At 57.3% G+C, this 21,205-nt stretch overlaps 1 protein-coding gene across 1 annotated transcript; it reads left to right on the forward strand.

Annotated features, from left to right (window-relative positions):
• Window positions 1-12,073: 12,073 nt before the first annotated feature.
• Window positions 12,074-19,262, forward strand: RTN4R (reticulon 4 receptor). Its single transcript, XM_047098224.1, has 3 exons — window positions 12,074-12,086; window positions 12,912-13,052; window positions 17,860-19,262. The coding sequence occupies exons 1-3, from the start codon at window positions 12,074-12,076 to the stop codon at window positions 19,260-19,262; spliced, it is 1,557 nt and encodes a 518-aa protein (XP_046954180.1).
• Window positions 19,263-21,205: the final 1,943 nt, after the last annotated feature.

Here is a 21,205-nt window from a genome sequence, read left to right on the forward strand (position 1 = left end):
CCCTTTTATCCCTCACTGAGGGCCTGCTGCAAGCCAGCCCCCTCCCAGACCTATGGCCACAGATGCCCACAGCTGCCTGCCTGCCATCTTGTCCTGCATTCAAGCTCTGAGATGCTTTCTGTAACATGTTACCTGACAGCCAAGCTCCTCCTGCTTAAACTCTGCCATGTCTAGATGAGCCCCCCTTGTTTTCAGGGCCTGGGCCAGGAAGTCTCATTTGGGAACTTTCTCTTCTACCCTCAGTGGGAGAGGCCCCCAGTTTCTGGTCTCAGCACCTGACATGCATACCTGTGCCTGCCTCCCCATCTCCACGTCCCCAAGTCCAGCCCAGACCTGGCACTGGGATACAGGGAGCCATGAATGGTGGAGCAGCCTCATGGGCAGTGACTTGAGTCAGTTCCCAGGAGACACAGGAGCTGGCAGTCATGGCCCTTGGGGATGGCTGCTGGGTGTCAGGTACAGACCAGTTGTCTGAGGTGGCTGCAAGAGGGCGGCCCCCCTCCAGGACTCAGACAAGCAAAGTCATGGGTCTAGAGAGAGACAGAGATGCCAACCTATAGGGGATCCCCTCCAGGCAAAAGCCGGGCAGGCAGTGTCTGGCATTGGGACCCTCCTGGCTTTAGCCCAGAGCCAGCTGAACACCTGGGTGTGTCACTCGCCTTCTGAGTCTTTCTGTCAAAGCGGGGAGACTCTGAAGGGGGAGTCAATGTTGAGTGCTGCCCTCAGGGCCCAGCCCTTCATGGAAGCTTGATTGTCCCATTCAGTTGGAACTTCCTGTGGAAATAGAGGCTGGTGATGGGGCTTCTGGGGCCCTCAGTGGGTCAGGGGGCCTCCACCTCGCAGGGGACCCCTCAGGTTCCCAAGTCCTTTGAAGCGTCCCTGCCCTGGGCAGGGGTGGGGGGGTCTGTGGTGTAACTCAGGAAGCAGGGTGTACAGCCACTGTACTCCTGAAGCAGAAGCCTCTGTTGAGCCATGGGAGCACAGAGGAGGAGCCCCCGCCGGGGCCTGCCACTCCCCGTCAGTCCTGTAGCCATGAGGGTCCTTGCCACTCCCCGTCAGTCCTGTAGCCATGAGGGTCCTTGCCACCTGTCTCAAGGGGAGTCTGTGACATCAGTTCATACCAAGGGGAGCCAAGTCAGAGGTCAAGGTGGGATGTGCAAAAATCCAGGCAAGGCCAGTGGCACGGGAGTCTGGAGGGGACGCTGGGACCCATGTAAGGCACCTCCACTTCTCAGCGAGGAGCCCACGTCCCAGCAGGGGCCTGGGTCAGATGGGCACTGGGCCTGGTCACTCCATCCTGACTTAGAAGGAAATTCAAGGTTTCTCTGCCTTCACAATGTGGAGACTTCTGTCCCACAATTCATTTTGCAGCAGCTTTGTGGTCTGGTGGAAGGGGCACCCCATGGTCATTGGGTAGGGTGGGATGCAGGCAGAAGAAGGGTGGGCCACCTGCCCCCAGGGTGTAACCTCCAGCCCAAAAGCACCTCCCATCCCCAAACACATGGGTAGAAGCAGAATTACAGAGAAAGGCCAGTCCTGGCCAGTCACCAGAATGGGCTGGACACCACATCACAGCAGTCTTGGGAGGGCTGTGGGCCCCAAGGTCACACAGGATGCTCGCACCTAGCTCTCTCACCTGCCTCCACAGCACACCGCAGCCAGGAACTGGGAGTGGGCCCTAGTGCTCTGTCCTGCCCCCCCACCCTTCCCAGAGCCCTGCCAAGTTCCTCCTACAGCTCTCCACTGTCCACTTCCCTCTGCCATCCTGCTCAAGGTCTCCCTGCTCTCCCAAGACACACTCAGCACCCCTCTTGTCCTCAGAGAGCACAGAGCTGGCTAGTCACGCCCCTGCCCAGCCCCACCCTGAGGCTCCATGGGGCTTCCCAAGGGATGAAGCTGTGTGAGGCAATGGCCAATGAGCCTGGTGAGAACTCAGCTCTTAGGTCTCCTTGGGAGCTGAGACCGAGACCCCAAGGCCATCTGAGGAAGGTACAGGACTGTCACTGCCCCACTGGCAGTGAGCACTTCTCACCCCAGGGCATGGGTGGCTTTCCCCACATGGCAGGAACTGATGAAGGAGCTAAAGGGTGCCCTGGGGCTGTGGTTCCTACATATGGCCTTGCAGGTGACCCCCCAGCCCATCCTCTGGGCAGGATCCTCCCCACCTTTGATGGGGTTAGCTAGGCAACAAGATGTACACCAGGGGTAGGGGCTGGGTGGAGGGGACCTGGGCAGGTCCCTGAGGGTCACTTGTTTCTCCTTCCATTCTCTTTGGTTAAGTGTTTTCTAGCCTTTAGTTTGAGGCCAGCCCTGTGTTGGGCCCAGCCCCAGCGGGAGGCCAGCCCACTGCTCTGTGTGCTCCTGGCCGTATGACATGTGGCCCCTGCACACCTGTCATGTCCAGGCTGTCTTTCATCTCCTTGCCTCAGCCCCAATTTATGTCAGGCAGAGGCTGACACGGGGACAGGTGTGACAAGTGTCTGGCTTCCTGTTCGAAAATTGGCAAAAGAAAAACTCTCCCCATAAAGATATTCCATCTACATACCTCCCGGATGTCACTGAGAGGACCCGTCACTGCTGAGACAGATGGTGGCCCTAATGGACTCCATTCTTTACCTGCTGCCGGAGTCACAGCCCATCCCCCCGGGGATGGCCCGAGGCAGGTTGTGGCAGTGTGTGTGTGTGTGTGTGTGCGCGCGCGCGCGCGCGCAGCGCGCGCGCGCGCGCGCGCGCTTGCACTTCAGTGCCCCTATGGAGCCCTCATTGATGCTGTGGCTGACTGCTCCACCCCCACTCCAGATTACAGGAAGCCTGACATAGACATGACCTTCCCCACCAGTGATTAAGGAGGCCTGGGGGGTGGGGGCGACATGTTCCTAGATAGAGCAGCCTGTAGGAATTAGGGAGGGAGGGCCTACAGACCTTCATCCTCAGGCCCTTGCCGCTCATTTCCTGCCATGTGGCCAGCACCAGCACTGGTAAGTTCACTACCCCTACACTACCCCAAGGCCCAGGTGGAGTCAAGACCTGCTTGGTGTGTAATTCAATGCAGGACCCCTCAGGCCTAGCTGTGCTTCTTCCCTGCCAGGTACCCCATGGTGGGAGCCCATGGCTGAGACCCTGACCAAGCTCCAGGTCTCTACTTATTCACCTGCTCCTTAAATGGCCCCATTGGGGCTGAGTCCAGCATTGGGGGTGGGTGTAAGAATGGACGGACGCCTCAGGCAAGGCTGCGGTGTGGGAGGGGAACAGATTGGGAAGGGTCCTCTTCCAAGGGCTGGCATGGTGGGACTGTGAGGAGAAGAGCCCTTCCAGGAGGATGTGTTGGGATAGGGCAGGCATTCTGGAAAGGGGAACTGCCTACACAAAGGCTCATGGAAGCCACAGGATCCAGTGCACATGACAGAATCAAGGCTGGAGTTAGGCCAGGTCAGGCACCAGCATGCCCTTTATAGCTGTGACTTGACCTCCCTTCTGTCAGGTGGGGGCAGTGGGTCCCTGCCGGGGGGTGATATGACCCATCCCTCCTGAGATGACCCCACAGGTGGGCTATGAATTTTCTGTACCCACTGTGCACCACCCCTGAGTGGGCTGTGGGGTCTCTCCATACCCTGTGAGGTGGGTCTTGGTATCTCCATTTTCCAGGTGAGGAAGCAGGTCCCAAGAGGTTGGAAGACCTACCTGAGGCCCCAGAGAGGCAGAGGCTGCACCAAAGCCCTGGCCTTTTTCTCCAGCCATCCTGCAGGGCTGGCTGTGGTGGGCGGGGACCCCATGGCATGGGAGTCTTGGAAGGGGGTCCTGCTGCCAGGGCACTGCCTCATTCACCCTTCTTGGGGCAGGGCTTCCCCATCCAGTGTTGGTACATGAGACCAAATAAACCAAACTAAAAGCATTTCTGATTTTACTGGTTTGTGTGCATTGTAAAAAAGATCTGGGAAAATATATCAGATGTAAGAAAGAAGTTGTATTAGTCAGCTCAGGCTGTCATAACAAAATGCCACAGACTGGGTGGCTTAAACAACAGAAATTTATTTTTTCACAGTTCTGGAGGCTGTAGGTCTGAGATCAGGGTGCCGGTGCGGTACGGTTCTGGTGAGAGCTTTCTTCCTGGCTTACAGATGGCCACCTTCTCACCATGTTCCCATGTGGTGACAGTGAAAACAAACCCCCCACTGTCTCTTCTTATAAGGGCCCTAATTCCATCGTGTGGGCCCCACCCGCATGACATCATCTAGGTGCCCATCTCTCAAGGCCCTTCCTCCAAATACTGTCACACTGGGGGTTAGGACTTCAACATAGGAATTTGAGGGAGACACAAACATTTCTGTAGCAGAAATGAAATTGCCTTTGACTTCCAGGTGCTGTTGCCACATACTCCCCACAGGGATATCAGTACCCCATAGGCTGTCTGGGCCTGCACATCCTCAGGGAATTCTGTTCCCACAGCCTGGCAAAGTCTGCAACTTGCCTGTAGTGGTGGACATTTCTTACATTCATGTGACAAACATCTATGGTGTGTGCTAGTCACCAGGTGTGGCTCTGTCCCTGTGGAGCCCACAGTCCATGGGGGCAACTGACAGAAGCAAGCAACATGGAGACCTGCTCAGTTGACCAGCGAGGTGTGTGGTTAAGTGGGCACCCTGGCAGTGGAGGAAGGTGTGGGGTATCAGGGACCCAGGTCCACCCAAGTGCCCCCAAACCCCTGGGGATTTGTCAGGTTCTCAGACCCAACTTCCCCATTTCACAGATGACCAACCCAGACCCGAGAGGCAAGGTCACTGGCGGTGCCTAAGCTGAGCTGGGCAAAGTGGCTGAGCTGGGAGGTGCCCTGGCCTCTCAGGCCTGTAGCAGCCATGATGGGACAGGGAGGCAGCTGGGGAGGAGTAGGAGTGGGGATAGGTGGGCACAGCCTGGTTTCCTGCAGCCGGGGCTGGGAGGGAGGCAGCTGACTGACTGCAAGGTTTTAAGTATGCATTTCCGGGAAGAGGTCTGCGCTGGCACATGCGCCAAAGGCGCCCTGTTCCCTGATCATATGCTTCCTCCTCTGCACGGGCTCTCCTGGCCCCATGTGAGTCCACCAAGGCTGCAGGGCCTATTTGAAGGGGGCCTTCAGAAGTGCAGTCTTTCTTACCTTTGCTTGGCAGTTACCGAGCACCTGCTGAGTGCAGCCCCTCACACAGATCAACAGACAATCATGCTGAGCCCCTGGGAGTTGGGGACCTGCCAGGGGCACTACGGGGCCGGTGGGGGGCCAGACCAGGTCTGACTGACCTGGGCCTCATTTCATGCTGGAGACCCTCATGTGTTGAACTGGGGGAGGAGGGAATGAGGATGGGGAAATCATTAGGAAAATATGTAAGAAAAAGGAAAATGCCTTTTCAGGTTTGATAAAGTTGAACCATCATTGGCCTGGGTAGGAGTCCAGCCGGGCACTGGGTATGTCCTCTGTGAGGATGAAAGATCAGGCTAGCCCTGGCCTCAGGGTTACATGGTGGTGGTGGGGGGTTGTGGTGAGTGGAATGTGGCCTGCAGATGGCCCCCTGACCCTGATCATCCAGCCATGCCCACCCATGCCTGTGGTGGTCTCCAGTAAGGGCCTGGGCTTTCAGGGGCTCCTCTCCTGGCCTGATACTTCTTTGGCTCAAGGTGTATGTGCCCTGCGTCTAGTGGGGTGGGCTGGGCCTCTTTCAGCACTTCCGGCAGGTGTTGGAGGTAGGGAAAGGCTGTGCCGGAACACCTGCCTTGACCCTCCCAGATCCCAGGGGCAGGTGCTGAGGAATAAGGCCACCTTCCCTAGCCCCTGCCCCCAGGGCTGCCAACCCCCTCCTGCATGCCAGCTCCTGGCGCATCAGCCTCAGGAAGTAGCCGAAATACACTGACCTGCTTTTCCAGGAGGCAGCGGCGCCTGGTCCTCCCACCCTCACTGGTGAGAAGCCGCCAACAATTTCCATCCCAAATTGATTTCAAATAAGGAAGAGTTATCACACACAATCATATAGGAATAATTTATCACTCGTTAATAAAAGAGCAATTACTTATTCACGTTGCCCCTGCCTGTGTGCCACGGGTTCCTTGGCAGAAACGTAATTGGGGCTCTCACTGAAGCCGAGGAAAGCCTGTTTGCACTCAGCCAAGGTCAGGGCAAGCCCTCCCCAAGAGCCACAGACCCCCACTCCGGAGGCACCATGTGCACACTGCCCCTGCCGGATTTACCTGCTGGGCTTCCTGCTCATGGGGGTCTTGCATCTGTGAACTGGCAGCAGGGTAGAGGTGAGGAGGAGCTAGGGTAAGGCTTTGTCTGACTGTGGAAGGTCTGAGCACACAGCTGAATTTTCAGGCCAAAGCTGTCCTGTCAAGTGTCTAAATAGCAGAGGCCTCTGAAGCCAAGAGCCCGGAGTGTCCCTAGAGTTGGGACGCAACCTTGATGACCCTTGGCAGAGCATGATGCCGAAGAGCTTTGTTCAGGGCCATGGAGATGCAGCTCAAGAAATCACAGTCCCACTTTGTCCTCCTACACCTCAGACATGCCTGCTTCTAGACCACATTCATCTCCACCTTCTGGCAGATACACTTTCTCTTTTTTTATTTATCTCTATTTCTGACATTTCAGTGCCAAATATGCAGCCATTTTGAAAAGATAAAATGGTCGACCATATCTTGGTCAAAGTTAAAACCTGCACCCAGACCTCCAGGGCTAGTCTGGAGAATCGGCTTGCTCTGTCCCAGCCCCTGTTCCTCCTTGAAGGCAGCCACTGTTCCTGTTCCTTGTGTTTCACATTTCCATGCCCCCTCTTCTCTAGTATACTTCCTAGTATGGTTGTCTCACTACCATTAGTTAAATTCATAAACAGTGTTTCTCAACCCAGGTCACATAAATGCCCTTCACCACCCCACCACGATTGGGAGTGGGTACTTTGGTGGCCTTTCTACTCTTGTATGGCCTTTGGTTTTCCTGGATTTACAATTGACTCTATCTTTACTCTCTTGTCCCGTCCACTACCCTGTGCTTACTCTTCTTCACCTCAGGTGTTCTACTGGGTCTCTCATTTAAACCTGGAGGTGTGACCCCAGGCTTCTGTCTTGCTGCCCCCACATGGACCAGGCATGCTTTGGCCCCCTCACAACTCCCCAGCAGACTTCCCAGCATCACCCAGTGTTTCCTGGGCCGCATATTTTCCTCTTTCAGGGTTTATATCCTAGTTTTGACTGAAGCACATCCCCAAGTAACTCTCTAAGGAAGACACAGTGAAGAATCATTCTGTGAGTCCTCATATGTTAACAAACCTATTCAGGCTGGATTGGCCTGCTCCAGAATTCCATATTGAAAATAATGTCCCTTAGAATTTTGAAGCCATTGCAATTTTGTTATCTTCTTGACATCCAGTGTGCTGTAGAGAGGTCTGATGCCACATTGCTTTTCCCTTGGGAGCTCTTTTGACCCCGCGCCCAGAGGCCTAAAATCACATTGTGAATGTCATCTATTATGCTAGGCACTTGCCCAATGGAGGGCCAGGTCTTCAGGTCTAGGAGATTTTCTGGTATTATTTCTTTGATAACTTTTTTTCTCTTCTATTATCTCTGTTTCAAATAGATATTTGACCTATATTTGTCTTCTGAATCTCATCAATTTTTTTTCCTTCTTTCTCTTTTTGTTTTTCTTTCTAGAAGACTTCCTTGACCTTGTTTTCCAACCCTTCTATTGATTTTTTGGTAATTTTAGCAATTCTATTTTTAACTTCCAGGTACTCTTCTTATTTTCTGATAGCTCCTTGTTCATAGCACACTGTTCTTGTTTTAAATCTTCTCCTATCCCTGAGAGGAAACTGATTAGATTTTTTTACCTAATTTTTATCTATTCCCTGCACTGTCTCTGCTTTCTCTAGAGTTGTTTTCCCTACAGTCTGCATTGGAGCCTCTTTCAGGTACCTGGTTTTCTGGGCACATGTTCTAGGGAAGCACTATTGAGAATGGAGCTTATCAACTGGCAGGTTTGGGGTGATCAGGCAGGAGCCCCCAGAAGCCCATGGTGGAGACCCTTTCTCTGGGTGTTTTTCCAGAGGAGCAGCCCCCATCTTCCTAGTCTTTGTCCCTCTTACCATATACTCCATCACCATCATCTTGGCTCTCGAGAAGGGGGAATGAACACCTGTTTCTAACATGGGTGGTAGGTGAGTAAGGAGGAGAACCACCAAGTATGCCAGTATTGCATGAGAAGCAGCAGCAACTTGAGGTCATGCTGAGCATAGACAGGATCTCTCATGAGGCAAGTCACACTGTGCTGGGCTCCGGGCCTGTCTGTGAGCCTCCTCACTCCACTGAGGCTGAACCTGGCAGAGAGGGTGGGGGAAGCGGTTCTAGGCATCCTTACAGTACAGCCTGGTTGCTGGGCCCTCTTCCCACACCCATTCTCCTGCCTGGACTCAGCCTCTCCTGGAGAAAGCAGGGCCATCAGGCCAGGCTGGAGTGGCCTCATGACTGCTGGAAGCAGAGTGATCAGTATGGCTCTGGGATGCCACCTCTGAGCTGTGGGCCTTGACTCCCCAGGTCCCTTACCTGAGATGGGGCTGACTAAAGGTCTTCTGGGAAGGTGGGACCCCAGCCACAAAGCTGGAAGCATCTCAGGGTCCCAAGAAGGCAAGTGCTATCCTGCTGTCATCCTCATGTCATGGGTGTGGAGACAGTCTCACAGCCAGCCAGCAGCTTCTCCAGCCACTCCATGAAGGAGTACAGAGCAGCTCGCATCTGAGCCTGGGACTACCAGACTCCGGGCCCACCAACCCAGGGAACAATAAGCTTGGGCTGAGGACGAGGTGCAGTAGGGGTCAGGGAGCCCAGAGCATAGGGGGTGTCCTCAACAGCTGGCCTGCTATGGGGGGAATAGCTGTCTCTCTACTTTATGGATCTCTAGGGCTCAGGGTCTGTTTTGGTCACCTGGGGAAATGGCAGGAGTTCTTAGACCCTGTCCCCTGTCCTCAGCTAGTGTGTGTGGTCACCTCACCTCAGTAAGCTTCAGTACCCTTGTCTAAGGAGTAGGATTGATGGTCATCCCCTTGCTATGCTGTGGGATGTTGTGAGACCTCAGGAAGTCTGTGCCTTGGGCAGTCCCAGGGAGGCCAAGGGTTCATCTCTCCCCTCTCCCTTCCTCTTCCCTGGTGCTGGGCCCTGGGTGGACTGACAGGGACTCAATGGGAGACATTCTTGGCCAAGAAGCCCCACGCAGCCTCAAGGCACCGATGCTGGAATGGGCATCCTGTGGCCCTACTCAGGGGTGTCTGGTGTCCACCCTGTGCTGGCCTGCTGCTCAGTCACTTCTGGGGCTCCTCACTCTTGTGTGAGGCTTACTGCACTCCACATCAGCCTCAGGTTGGTCCCAGGTTTGTCTTGGCTGCCTGTGATCTGAGATCCTTGCGCATGGCCAGTGTGATGATGATGGCATTGGTGATGAGGATCATGGGCCTCCACAGTCCATTTTCCATTCAAGATTCTGGCCAGGGGTCCACAGGATGATCCAAGGAAGCCTGCTTACAAGGAGACCCCCTCACTCCACTGCCTCTCTCCTTTTCTGGACAGAGTCATCTCACATTTACTTTTTCTTTGTTCTGAAGATTCTGTCAGCCCAGGCCTCGACCTTAACCACCTGGGAAGTGCATCATACCTGACCTGCCATGTCCCCTCCTCCCAGCCCAAGTGGACAGGCTAATGGTAGAGGGTCAGCAGGCTGCCCTCAGGGTGACCTGGCCACAGAGCCCCTAGAGGAGGGCACAGGGTCCCAGTGTTGTTGGATTGGCATGGAGAGAGTTGTGGCCTAGAGACCACCCCCCCCCCCAGCCTGAAACCATCCTCCTTAGATGTGTCTCCCTGAAGCACAAGCAGGTGCCACAGGGATCAGTGCCTCCCACCACCACCCCATTGCCTGGGGACATCCTTCCTGTGCTTCTTACAGCCAGTTTTGTTTGTCAGTGTTGTAAATGCCCTCTTTGATGTGTGTTTGACCACTAGTCCATCAACAGCCTCTTTAATAACATCATTGTTTCTCTTTTGACCTGCACACCATTTTGGGGTCACTCTCCCTCCTTCCCCCTCTCCAGCCCCGCAAGAGGCCACCAGGCTCTGTCCGTCCCAACAGTGTGGTCTCAGCAGGACAGTGGCCTTCTCTGATCCTTGGTTTCCTTTTCATTAGGTGGGGGTTCAAGTGACCTCCGTGAGGCCACTGTGAGGGTGAAGGCGGCAACACCCACACGCAGCAGGTGCTCTGTGTGCTCCAGTCACAAGCCAGGTCAGCAAACTGTTTCTCAGAAGGGTCAGATCCTGAACAATGTCAACTCTGTAGGCCACAAAATGCATCGGGACTACTCCACTCAGCTGTGGTAGTGCTAAAGTGGCACAATAAACACCCAGGTGTGCCCATATATTGATAACCTATTATTTACATACCTAGACAGGCAGTGGCTGGTGGACTGGTTTGCCAGATGCCGATAGAACAGGAGGCACCGGGACCCATCAGCTCTGATGAGGGTTTCACTGATCACCTGAATGTGGTACCCTGGCTGGTGGTGACCCAAATGGGAGCATCTCATTCACTGCCTCTGGAAACCCTCGTCCCCTTGAAAGGGCCAGACCCCATGGTCCTTCCTATCTATCTCTCTCCAGGGGTGCTCACCAGCCCCCACTGGGCTTCTCTGTGGTCTCTCTGTGCTGCCCCCGTCACCACCCTGGCTTAGTTACAAAACCCCCGAGCAGCCTTCATACTTTACACACCTTCCTGAGGCCTGACTGCCCTGGTCAGGGGTGTTTGCAATATCTCAGCTGTCCTGGGCCAGCTTGGGTTGGCTGCAGTCCAGCTGCTCCCTCAGGACTAGGGCTGATCCAAGGCAGATGGCCAAGAGGCAAGACTGGCTGATCCCAGAGGGTGAGGGGGTGCAGGCCTCCCAAGACCTGCATTTGTCTTTTCAATACTAGAATAAATCCCACTCAGGCAGAGGCCACCTGCCTGCCTTGCCGGTGATGTTTGACAAGTGCCCAGGGCTCCAGAGCATGCGGGGATATGCCCTCCTGTCTTCTCCCACTCCAGAAGAGAGCAGACCCTCTGTAGCCCTGCGTCCTGGGAAGAGCTCCCCATGTCTGTCTGGTCTCATCACAGCAACCCTCTGCTATTTGGCCAACTCACTCACCTCGGCCCTGGCAGTCGAAGGCCCAAAAGTGTCCTCTTGTTGTGTACTCCTATAGTGTGCACCCGAGTGTGTGTTCCTATAGCATGCACCACAAACGTACATTCCTGTAGCATGCACCCCAAGTGTGTGCGCCTGTAGCATGCACCCCATGTGTTACTACAGTGTGTACCCACATGTGTGTTTCTATAGCATGCACCCTGAGTAGGTGCCCCAGGTGTGTACCCCAGGTGTGTATTCCTGTAAGTGCCCCCAAGAGTGCACTCCTGCACAGTGTCTGCCCTATTGGAGGCTGATGCTCTGGGCCTTGCAGGAATGGTCAGCTTCTGGCAGGTAACAGATGCAGTGTCCTGGGAGGAGATGGGATGTATTGGGGTGGGGACAGGACCCAGCACTGTTGGCCCTGCCAGGCTAGGCACCCAGTCCTGGACAAGAGCTGGCAGTGGAAAGGGGTCAGGGAGGGCAGATGGGCATGGTGACAGGTATGTGGAAGTGCAGGTCCCAGGCCCCAACACTGGGAGTGCCCTGTTCCTGAGCCCTGCTGTGGGGGGAGGCAGGGGCATATTGGCCACTCACTAATCCCTCATTAACATCCTCTGGGGACTCAAGCCCACACTGGCCTCCAGATTGAATTAGTTGAGGGACCAACCAATGAGCAGTTGTGGAGACAGATTCTGCAGATAATTAGGCAGCGGGTGTTTGTTGGTGGCCTGATGGAGGGAGGTAGGGGATGCCCACCTCCTATGAGGGAGGGGATGCTGGCTGAATCCCTGGAGTGAGGGGGGTGTGCCTTGTGCCCTGGGCAGGTTTTCAGCTGAACAGAGCCTCCAGATGCTGGCATCATCAGTCCCCAGTATGGGGCTCCCTGGGGTGGGGGCCAAGGGAGATGGGCATCAGGTGGAAACATGGCTGGACAGGGTGAGTTTCCAGAGCCCTCCGGTCCAGCAGCCCAGCCTTGACCAAGGATGGATTCCCAAGGCGTGCTCACCGGGCCAAGAATCTTACTCATCAGAGGGTCTGCCTGGATGCTCACCCTAGCAGTGGGCTCTGGGGCTCCTCCCCTGGTGACCCCTGATGTCTGGGGCCGGGTCAGGGCTCCCCGGCCCCTTAAATCCCCCATGTAGCACATGCCATGCAGCAGAGTGACCAACGATGGTCAGCCTGCTCTTTGACCATAAGTGTTATAAACCAGGGACTGGTCTTGTGCTTACAGTGTTCAGTGCTGCCCCTATCATGGGGTGTCCCCTTAGGAACACACCCTTAGGGTGAGCTGTACATCCAGAGCCTCCACCTCACAAGTGGGCCAAGCTCCTCCCCTGGCAGCCTTTGCTTCTTAGATTTGAAAGGAACCCAGGGCCCTCCCATGTACTGTGTTGGCTGTAAATTTTAAGAGGGAATATGGGTTTTGGGTGGGGGTGACAAGCTGGGGATGGGGGAGTGTTAACTCTCCACTGCCAAGCGAGGCCTTTCAGTGACTGAAAGGCCTTCTAGTCCTGGGGCTATGAGCAAGTGGCTTCCCCTACCAAACCTCATTTTCCTCCCCTGTAAAATAGGAAAATAAAGTAGGCCCCTAGGAGGGTTCACTAGACCTCTGTTGGTCCTAAGTCCACCTGTGCACTGAGTGCATTCAGGAGGCTGGTCCTGCTGGCTCTGCCCGTGCTGGGCCTCAGTTTCCCCCACTGCACACAGCTTTGCCTATTGGAACTGCTCAGCCCTGGGTCCAGTGTCCTCCTTCCCTGGCAGGTGACCTTGCCTGTATCGACCTGGCCTGCCCCTGCAACTGCCTCCCCGAGAAGATCAATAAGGAGTGGGGCCTTGAGGGGCATGACCGGCAGCAGGGGCTGGCAGCCACCCCACCCTCAGGAGATGCAGGCCCCCTCAGGGGTGGGCTGCCACCCTCCTCTCCCTAGAGCCAGAGAAGGGGCCTAGGAAATGCCATGGGCATGCACACTGCCCCCTGCACGTGTCTATGGGCTGGAGGACAGACAGAAGGTGGGAGGTGACTGTGAGTAGGGAATAAAGACCGAGGGGGACAGATGGACGACTGAGGGGGAAGGTGGGTGGGTGGTGAGCCAAGCACTGATAGAGGGCTGGAAGGGATGGGGAGCAGTCACGGGACAAGAAAGAGTGAGTGTAGCACTGCTGGGGTGCCTTGACCCTCTGCGGTGTGTGGACGCCACCAGCCCCCCACCCCCGCCCGGAGCTATTTCTGGCCTCGGTGTGCTGAGCTGTGGCCTCCTGTTCTGCCGTGTAACTGCGGTCTGTGACGTGACCCTTTTCGGGACGTTCTTGGTGATTGAGAGGGTCCTGAGCTGACCAATGTCCTGACTGTGCTACAGCTGCCCAGGCCTTCCACAGCCTACTGACCCCAGCCTCTTGGGGGGGATTGGGGGGCAGGTAGCAACTCAGATCCTCCATGGAGATGTCCCCTACCTGCCACAGATGACACAGGAGGGAGCTGTATACCTCCTGGTGCCTGCCCACACCCTCACAGACTGGGCTCCATTCCTGTGGAGGCCACATAGCGGCTGCTTTTCAGGCTTGGGCTGGACACGCCTTCCGGCCCCTCTGGGTGGCACCGTGGCCGCTTCTCTTTCCCACCTTTTCCCCTGGACCATCTCTGGGTGGGAGAAGTCCAGGGCTTAATCACTCTGCCTCAGTTTCCTAATCTGTAAAATGGGTTTGTGATAGTATTAAAAGAATTCTTATGCAGCTCTGACACATGGCTTTTATGCTAGCTCGTAGACCCTCGTAATGCCCCCTTGAATAGGGTGTTTCTGCCACCCCATTGCAGCGGGGAGGCCCAAGGACACTGAGCCGGTGCTCTGGACAACCAAGGCTGCCAGCTCTGTGCTATCTCTATGACCTCACCAGGGGAGGGGAAGAAGTGTCCCATAGGATCTCAGGGGTGCTGCACCTGCGTACCTCAGCCCAGGGTAGAGGGCTCTGAGAGCAGTAGAGGCCAGGGAACACACCAAAGACATCTCCTGAGCCTGCAGCCTCTGGCAATCCCTGCTTCTGAGCTGCTGACCTCAGCAGCCGCCTGCCCGCTGCCCACTGGCTCCTGCAGCTGCTGGTGAGTCCCCAGAAGCCTCCTGCCCCTCCTGGCTCCCCTCCCTTCTCCCCACCTTTCTTCTTCCTCTTCCTTCCTCCCCTCCACCCCCCAACCCCATTCAGTGACCATGAAGGAGAACCTGGGCCCTTTGCTGCCCAGGAGCTGGGGCAGGGTGAACAGTGCAGGTGCTCTTTAGGCACCTGGGCCACACCCAGGCCTGTTGGGATTTTGGCTGCATGGCCTCATCAGCTGTCCTTCCTGCCCCATCTATGGCTGCCCTGGTGGGAGAGGCCCTGAGCAGAATCTAATCATTGCCTCCCTCCATATCCTCCCAGGCAGGAGTGGCTTGTCCTTCCCCAATGGTGGCCTTTGTGCCATTGCCACTGCTCCTGAGGCAGACCTGAGCTAAGGTGGGAGCCCCTCCCACGACCTCATGGGGAGGGCACTGTAGAAGACCCCTGGAAGGGCCATTCTGCACTGAGGCCTAAGGAAAGAGGAGGCAAGAATCAGCCCCAGGGATGGCAGGAGGGTGATTGGTCTGGATTTGTGCAAAGCTCAGGTGGCCTGGCGGCCTGGTATGGGAGCGTGACTCACTGTGGTTTCTGTGTGGGGGCCGGGGTCATGGCAGGGCTGTTTTCTTGTCATTTGTTTGGAGGTGAGCTGGTATTGAGTGCTTACTGAGAACAGGAGCCCAGTGAGGCTGGGCATGAGTGGGAGATGGGGCTGAGGGGATGGGACAAGGGGATGGGCTGGGAAGACAGATGGGGGGACCAGATGGGGGACAAGATGGAGAGGCCTTTTTAAGATTCTGAGGGGTCAGATGAGTGACTGGGCCCAGCCCCTGGGGTGGGGTCAGGGAATACCATCCTGCAGCCTGGCAGGGCCTTCTGCGTCCCTAGGGCCCCTGCTATGAATATGAACACAGGCCGCAAAGTTGGGTTTGATTATCTCATAAAAAGATGCCCCCTCTGCTTGCTCAGCAGAGGGGTTGCCATGGAGACCAGCAGACAGGCCCCAAGGGGGTCCAGGCTGGAGCCAATTACCGTGGCTGCAGCGAGGAGGCAGCCCACCACTGGCCACTGCACTGACAGCAGGTCCGTGCAGAGGGACCAACCCTCAGAAGTTGGTTTCCGAAAAGCAGTTGGCTCAGCGGGAATGGAGCCATGTCTGCTCCTGATGCCGGATTCCCGGCAGGGCTGAGCCACACGGCTGCCCTGCCACTTACCCCCATGGTGTGGCTCAGCCCTGGAGCCTTGGGCCATTCTCAGAGTGGGTGTAGCCCCAAGCACGTGGCTTACAGCCTCGTGGGGGCCCAGGCTGGGGAGGGCTGGAGGCTGGAGGAGCGGCTGGTTCTGGTGAAGTCAGCTGAACCTGACACCAGCTGAGCTCACAGACCATGGCTCCAGGCCTGACAGCCACCGGACAGCTCAGACGGTGATGTAGCAGGCGTGGTGATGATGGGTGGCTGCTGACATAGCCTGGTTGGTGGTGTGGCCCGGTTGATGACATTGGCACAGTAGCGTGGTTGGTGACATGGCACATCCGTGGTAGTGAGGTCCAGAGCCCAGCCCGGTGAGTACCCGGGGCCCCCATCCCACCCTGCCCCACTTCTTCCTCTGCTGTGAGTCCTCAGGGACAGGAAGTGCTGTTTTCATAGCATAGTTACATCCGGTGGCAGGTGAGATGCTGGTGAGAGCTGGCATGATCAGGCCCGACTTGCCCAAGAAGCCCCATAAGGAGAGAGCTTGGAGAGGATGTCAGCAGTTTAAATAGAACAGCTGGCTGAGATGCCCCCTCACAGCCTCCCGTGCATGGCCAGCCTGGGGAAGGGTGCCCTAGGCTTGGGGAGTTCTGGGCCAGGCCTGCCTCTCTGGACCCCCATCCCGGGGCTGCCATGTACCCAGCCGCTAACAAATGACTCGGCATGGAGGCCGGCAGAACACAAGGGACAGAGGAATCCCCCAGGATGTGGGGCACACTCCAAGAGGGCACACTCCTTATGCCCAGCTGGCCTTGCTCAGGCTCTGGGCTTGGGGCATGCATCTGCACCAGCCCAGGCAGAGAGAATCCAGTGTGGTGAGGGACCCAGCATGAGTGGGGGTCCCCAAGGTCACAGTTCTGGGTAGGGGAAGCTGGCCCACAGGCCTCTCCTTCCTCCCACCCAGCTCCAGCCCCAGCACTTAGCCGGCCTCATGTCTGCAGAATCCTGCTCTTAGCTAACTGCCAAGAAAGGTGTTAGCTGTCAATGCAGGTGTTAGCTGTCAACGAAGGTGTTAGCTGATAACTCAAGTGTTAGCTGATAAGCCATAACCCTCCCAGGGGGATTCACATTTTAATAGACTCACTCCTGAAGGCGAAAAGACTCTTTGGCATTCAAAGAGGGGACTCTAATGGTGGGATGATAGGCAGTGAGCTTCGTATTGGGGTGTGTGTCCCTGCTGATGAGACCAGGGTGGATACAGCGTACCAGGAGTATAGGTCTTTGGTGAGGCCGTGTGTGTGTCTGGCCCCCAGATACGGGGGGAGGGCATATGAGGCATTATGCAGACATCGATTGGCTGGGAAGGAGTAAGCTCCTCACCCGGGGAGGAGATCAAGCAGAGAATGAGGCCGAGGGGAGGAGGCTGCAGGAGGAGTTCCATGCCAAGTCAGGATGTGTGGAGGAGGGAGCAGCCTGTCTGGAGGGGGCTCACAGGGTAGGCAGGGCTGCACCCCTGCCCTTAGGCATCCAGGCTTCTGATCCTGTGAGAGTAGAGTTACTCTGGAGTCTGCTGTGCCTGTAGCAGTTTCATGTGCCCTGTTGGTGGGACCCAGACCCCCTACAGGAGGGCCACTGGGGGTTGTGGCTCCTGGCTCTAAGGCTCTTGTGGTTTCCTCATTAAAGCACAGCTCTCTGCAGTGGCGAGGCCTCCTCAGAATCCAGGCAGCCCAGGAGCTCCAGGGGCTCTGGAGCCTGGGAAGGGGGCTTGGACAGGGCACAGGGTCTGAGCCACAGCCCCTCCCTTCCTGCAGCCTGAGAGGGCCCTCAGGAGGGGCTGCTGCGGAAGCTACTGGAAGTCCTGCAGCTGGCTGCCTGGCAGGCCTGGGAGTGAGCCTCTTCTCTGTGTGAGCTTGGCCGGCCTGATCCTCAGTGTTTATACCAAGGGCCTCTCTCCCAGACTGGTCTGTGGGCTGGTGGGGCAGGGGACAGGCTAGGGACAGTGCTGGGACTGATGGGGAGGGTGGGCAGGTCCAGGGATTCACTGGAATCTCAAAAAGGTATTTGCAGGCATGAGTGTTTATCTCAGGAGGCCTTTAAATGGGCTTTGGTGGTGACCCAGCTAACCCTAAGTGGCTGGGGTGCAGGCATGGCAGCTTGTGTGTTTGAGCGCTGGGCAGGGTGGCAGGGTGGCATGGGAACCAAGGTGAGGTTCCTCGGTGCAGAACATGTAACTCCCCTGGCAGGTTTGGTGAAGTGGTTTCTGTGTGGCAGGTGGAGCAGGGATCACAGCACCTGAGTTTTCAGGAGTGACAGCATGTCCTAGGCCCGGCTCTAGGCCCTCCTGAGGTCCTGTCTCAGGGGCCAGCCTGGCTCCAGCATGACCCCCATCCTCACAGGGCCCTCTGCCTGTTAACCACCTTCTCCTCTGCCCACAGGGAGCCAGCTGCTGGCCTGGGTGCTGTGGCTGCAGGCGTGGCGGGTGGCAGCACCGTGCCCAGGTGCCTGTGTGTGTTACAACGAGCCCAAGGTGACGACGAGCTGCCCGCAGCAGGGCCTCCAGGCCGTGCCCACTGATATCCCGGCCGCCAGCCAGCGCGTCTTCTTGCACGGCAACCGCATCGTGCACGTGCCCGCCGCCGGCTTCCGTGCCTGCCGTAACCTCACCATCTTGTGGCTGCATTCGAATGCACTGACCCGCATTGATGCTGCTGCCTTCACCGGCCTAACCCTTCTCGAGCAGCTGGACCTCAGCGACAATGCACAGCTGCGTGCCGTGGACCCCACCACGTTCCATGGCCTGAGCCGCCTGCACACGCTGCACCTGGACCGCTGCGGCCTGCAGGAGCTGGGCCCCGGCCTGTTCCGTGGCCTGGCTGCCCTGCAGTACCTCTACCTACAGGACAACAGTCTGCAGGCGCTGCCAGATGACGCCTTCCGCGACCTGGGCAACCTCACACACCTCTTCCTGCACGGCAACCGCATCCCCAGCGTGCCTGAGCGCGCCTTCCGTGGCCTGCACAGCCTCGACCGCCTCCTTCTACATCAGAACCGTGTGGCCCATGTGCACCCGCATGCCTTCCGTGACCTCGGCCGCCTCATGACGCTCTACCTGTTTGCCAACAACCTCTCTGCGCTGCCCGCAGAGGCCCTGGCACCCCTGCGTTCCCTGCAGTATCTGCGGCTCAATGATAACCCCTGGGTGTGTGACTGCCGGGCACGCCCGCTCTGGGCCTGGCTGCAGCAGTTCCGAGGCTCCTCGTCTGAGCTGCCCTGCAGCCTGCCCCCACACCTGGCCGGCCGTGACCTCAAGCGCTTGGCTGCCACCGACCTGGAGGGCTGTGCTATTGCTGCCAGGCCCTCCCGTCCCATCCGGACCGGCGGGCCTACTGATGACGAGCGTCTGGGTCTGCCCAAATGCTGCCAGCCTGATGCCGTGGACAAGGCCTCAGTGTTGGAGGCTGGCAGTCCAGGCTCAGCCGGCAACGCGCTCAAGGGACGTGTGCCATCCGGCGACAGCCCACCAGGCAATGGCTCTGGCCCACGGCACATCAACGACTCCCCCTTCGGGACCCTGCCTGGCTCAGCTGAGCCCCCACTGACCGGGATGAGGCCCGAGGGCTCCGAGCCACCGGGGCCCCCCACCACAGGCCCTCGCCGGAGGCCAGGCTGTTCCCGCAAGAACCGCACCCGCAGCAGCCACTGCCGTCTGGGCCAGGCGAGCAGTGGGGGCGGTGGGACTGGTGATGCAGAGGGCTCAGGCGCCCTGCCCAGCCTCGCCTGCGGCCTGGCCCCCCTAGGCCTCGCGCTGGTGCTGTGGACGGTGCTTGGGCCCTGCTGACCGGCCACCGATCGCGAGGCCGTTCTCAGCAGTCAGGTGTGTGTACATATGGGGTCCCCTCCATGACGCCAGCCAGCACCAGGCGGCAGGCCCTCCCTGATGGACACCTCCCGCCCACCCACCCCATCTCCACCCCATCATGTTTACAGGGTGCAGCGGCAGCGTTTGTTCCAGAACGCCACCTCCCACCCGGATCGCGGTATATAGAGATATGCATTTTATTTTACTTGTGTAAAAATATCGGAAGACGTGGAATAAAGAGATCTTTTCTTAAGCTATGGCCTCTCGGGCTGGGGTGCTGTGGGCAATGAGAGGCATGTGGGTCCCAGAGGTGCAGCCCTGCGTCAGTCACAGGCACACGGAGGCCCCAAAAGGGGAGGGATTTGCCAGGTAGTGCAGGCTGCCATTTCACTCCAGTAGCACCCAATGATGGTCAGCGGGGATGTGTCATGCCCCTGCCCTCCACCCTAGCCACGAAGGCTAGCATCAGTGTGCCTTGGCCACTTTCCCTTCTAGCTAGGCTGACAGTGGCATCTGCCCAGGGAGAAGTGTTTGTCCTGCACAGAGCCCACAGGAGCAGGATGAGGCTGCCTTTGTGGGGGATGTCTGTTCCGGTGCCACACAGAGTCCCTGGAGCTCCTAGCCTTCCACCCTAGCCAGCGCCGCCGCTCCCCAGCTCCATATGGGTTGGGTGTAGGTAGACAAGGTGGCCCTGAAGGAGAGCTGAGTGGGCAAGACCAGGCCCCTGTCTTCCAAGACCTGACAGGGGTCATGTGTACCCTCATACCACTGCTTGTGGTCTCATGCCACCTGCAGCTATGCCTATGTAGGCATGTGCCCAGGCATGTGTGCACATCCACCACACTGCATCCCAAACACATGGGTCTGCATGCCCGAGCACACACAGCACGTACACAGCAGGGCAAGGACCACACGTATGCACACACATGCACGCACACGTGTGCTTGCAAACACAGCACACACAGCACAGGCAAAAATATGCACATGCACGTTTTCTCAAGGCCTGGGCCCGTGAGGACTTAGAAACAAAAGGAAAAGAGGCCATGTGGCCCGTGACTGAGGCTCCCCCATTCCCCTGGGGCAGGGGCCTTTGGGAGCAGGGTGAGGGAGGAAGCACAGTGAGTTGGGGGAGGGAGTAGGGGGAGCGTTGCTGGTGGAGCCAGATGGCGGTGGGGGCGGCCAGGGCTCCAGAAGCCCAAGGGAGGAAGGAGGAGGGGGAAACGTGTGCAGCAAGCAGGCTCTCAGCTCCCCTGCCCAGCTCTTCAGTGCCCATGGTGTGCTCAGACCCTCCCCACCCTGGGGGCCAGGGCAGAGTCAAGGGCCTCTTCTTGATCCTGGGCTCACCGGCACTGCCTGCCCACTCTGTGGGTCCTGGCAGTTTGCCCCTCTGCACAAAGGACACCAGCACATCCAAGCTCAAAGACCTGACTGCCTTGCCCCCGGCTCAGAGGGGGTGGCTCAAGCAGGCTGTACAGGAATAGGGACACTATTTGCTCAAAGCTCCTCTCCCAGCCCCTCTGGGCCTAGGAGACCCCATTGCTCGCCCTTGATAGCCTTCTCAGAGGCAGCTCTGTGGAATCTGGTGTCGAGGTGTCAGACAGCTTCTGTTGTTTAATCCAGTGTTCACCTGAGCAGACCATGCCATACCTAAGAAGGTGTAACCAAAGTGCTAGATCTGGGGAAGAGGCAGGGCTCCAAACTGAGGCTGACAGGTTTTTGCACAACACAGTGGCCCCTGGGTTCCCACCACCTTCCTGGGAACCAGAAAATGGCAGATGACTATCTGCAAAGAGCTTTGAGGCCCACCTGAGCTCCTCAGCTTGCATGCCTCCCAGGACAGGACGTTCTCTACCTATGTTGAGCCTGCTCTTCACTGAGTGATACCTCAAGGCACTTTTAAGGCTAACTGTATCTGTCACCAA

This window comes from Lynx rufus, unplaced genomic scaffold (genome assembly GCF_022079265.1).
Source record: "Lynx rufus isolate CCGP_SWC_20201006 ecotype Redwood Valley unplaced genomic scaffold, mLynRuf1.p SCAF_45, whole genome shotgun sequence".
Taxonomy (NCBI): domain Eukaryota; kingdom Metazoa; phylum Chordata; class Mammalia; order Carnivora; family Felidae; genus Lynx; species Lynx rufus.

Coding starts and splice junctions, on each gene's coding strand:
- RTN4R (XM_047098224.1), top strand. Junction 13,053..17,859: donor AGATGCAGGCCCCCTCAGGG/GTGGGCTGCCAC, acceptor CTCTGCCCACAG/GGAGCCAGCTGCTGGCCTGG.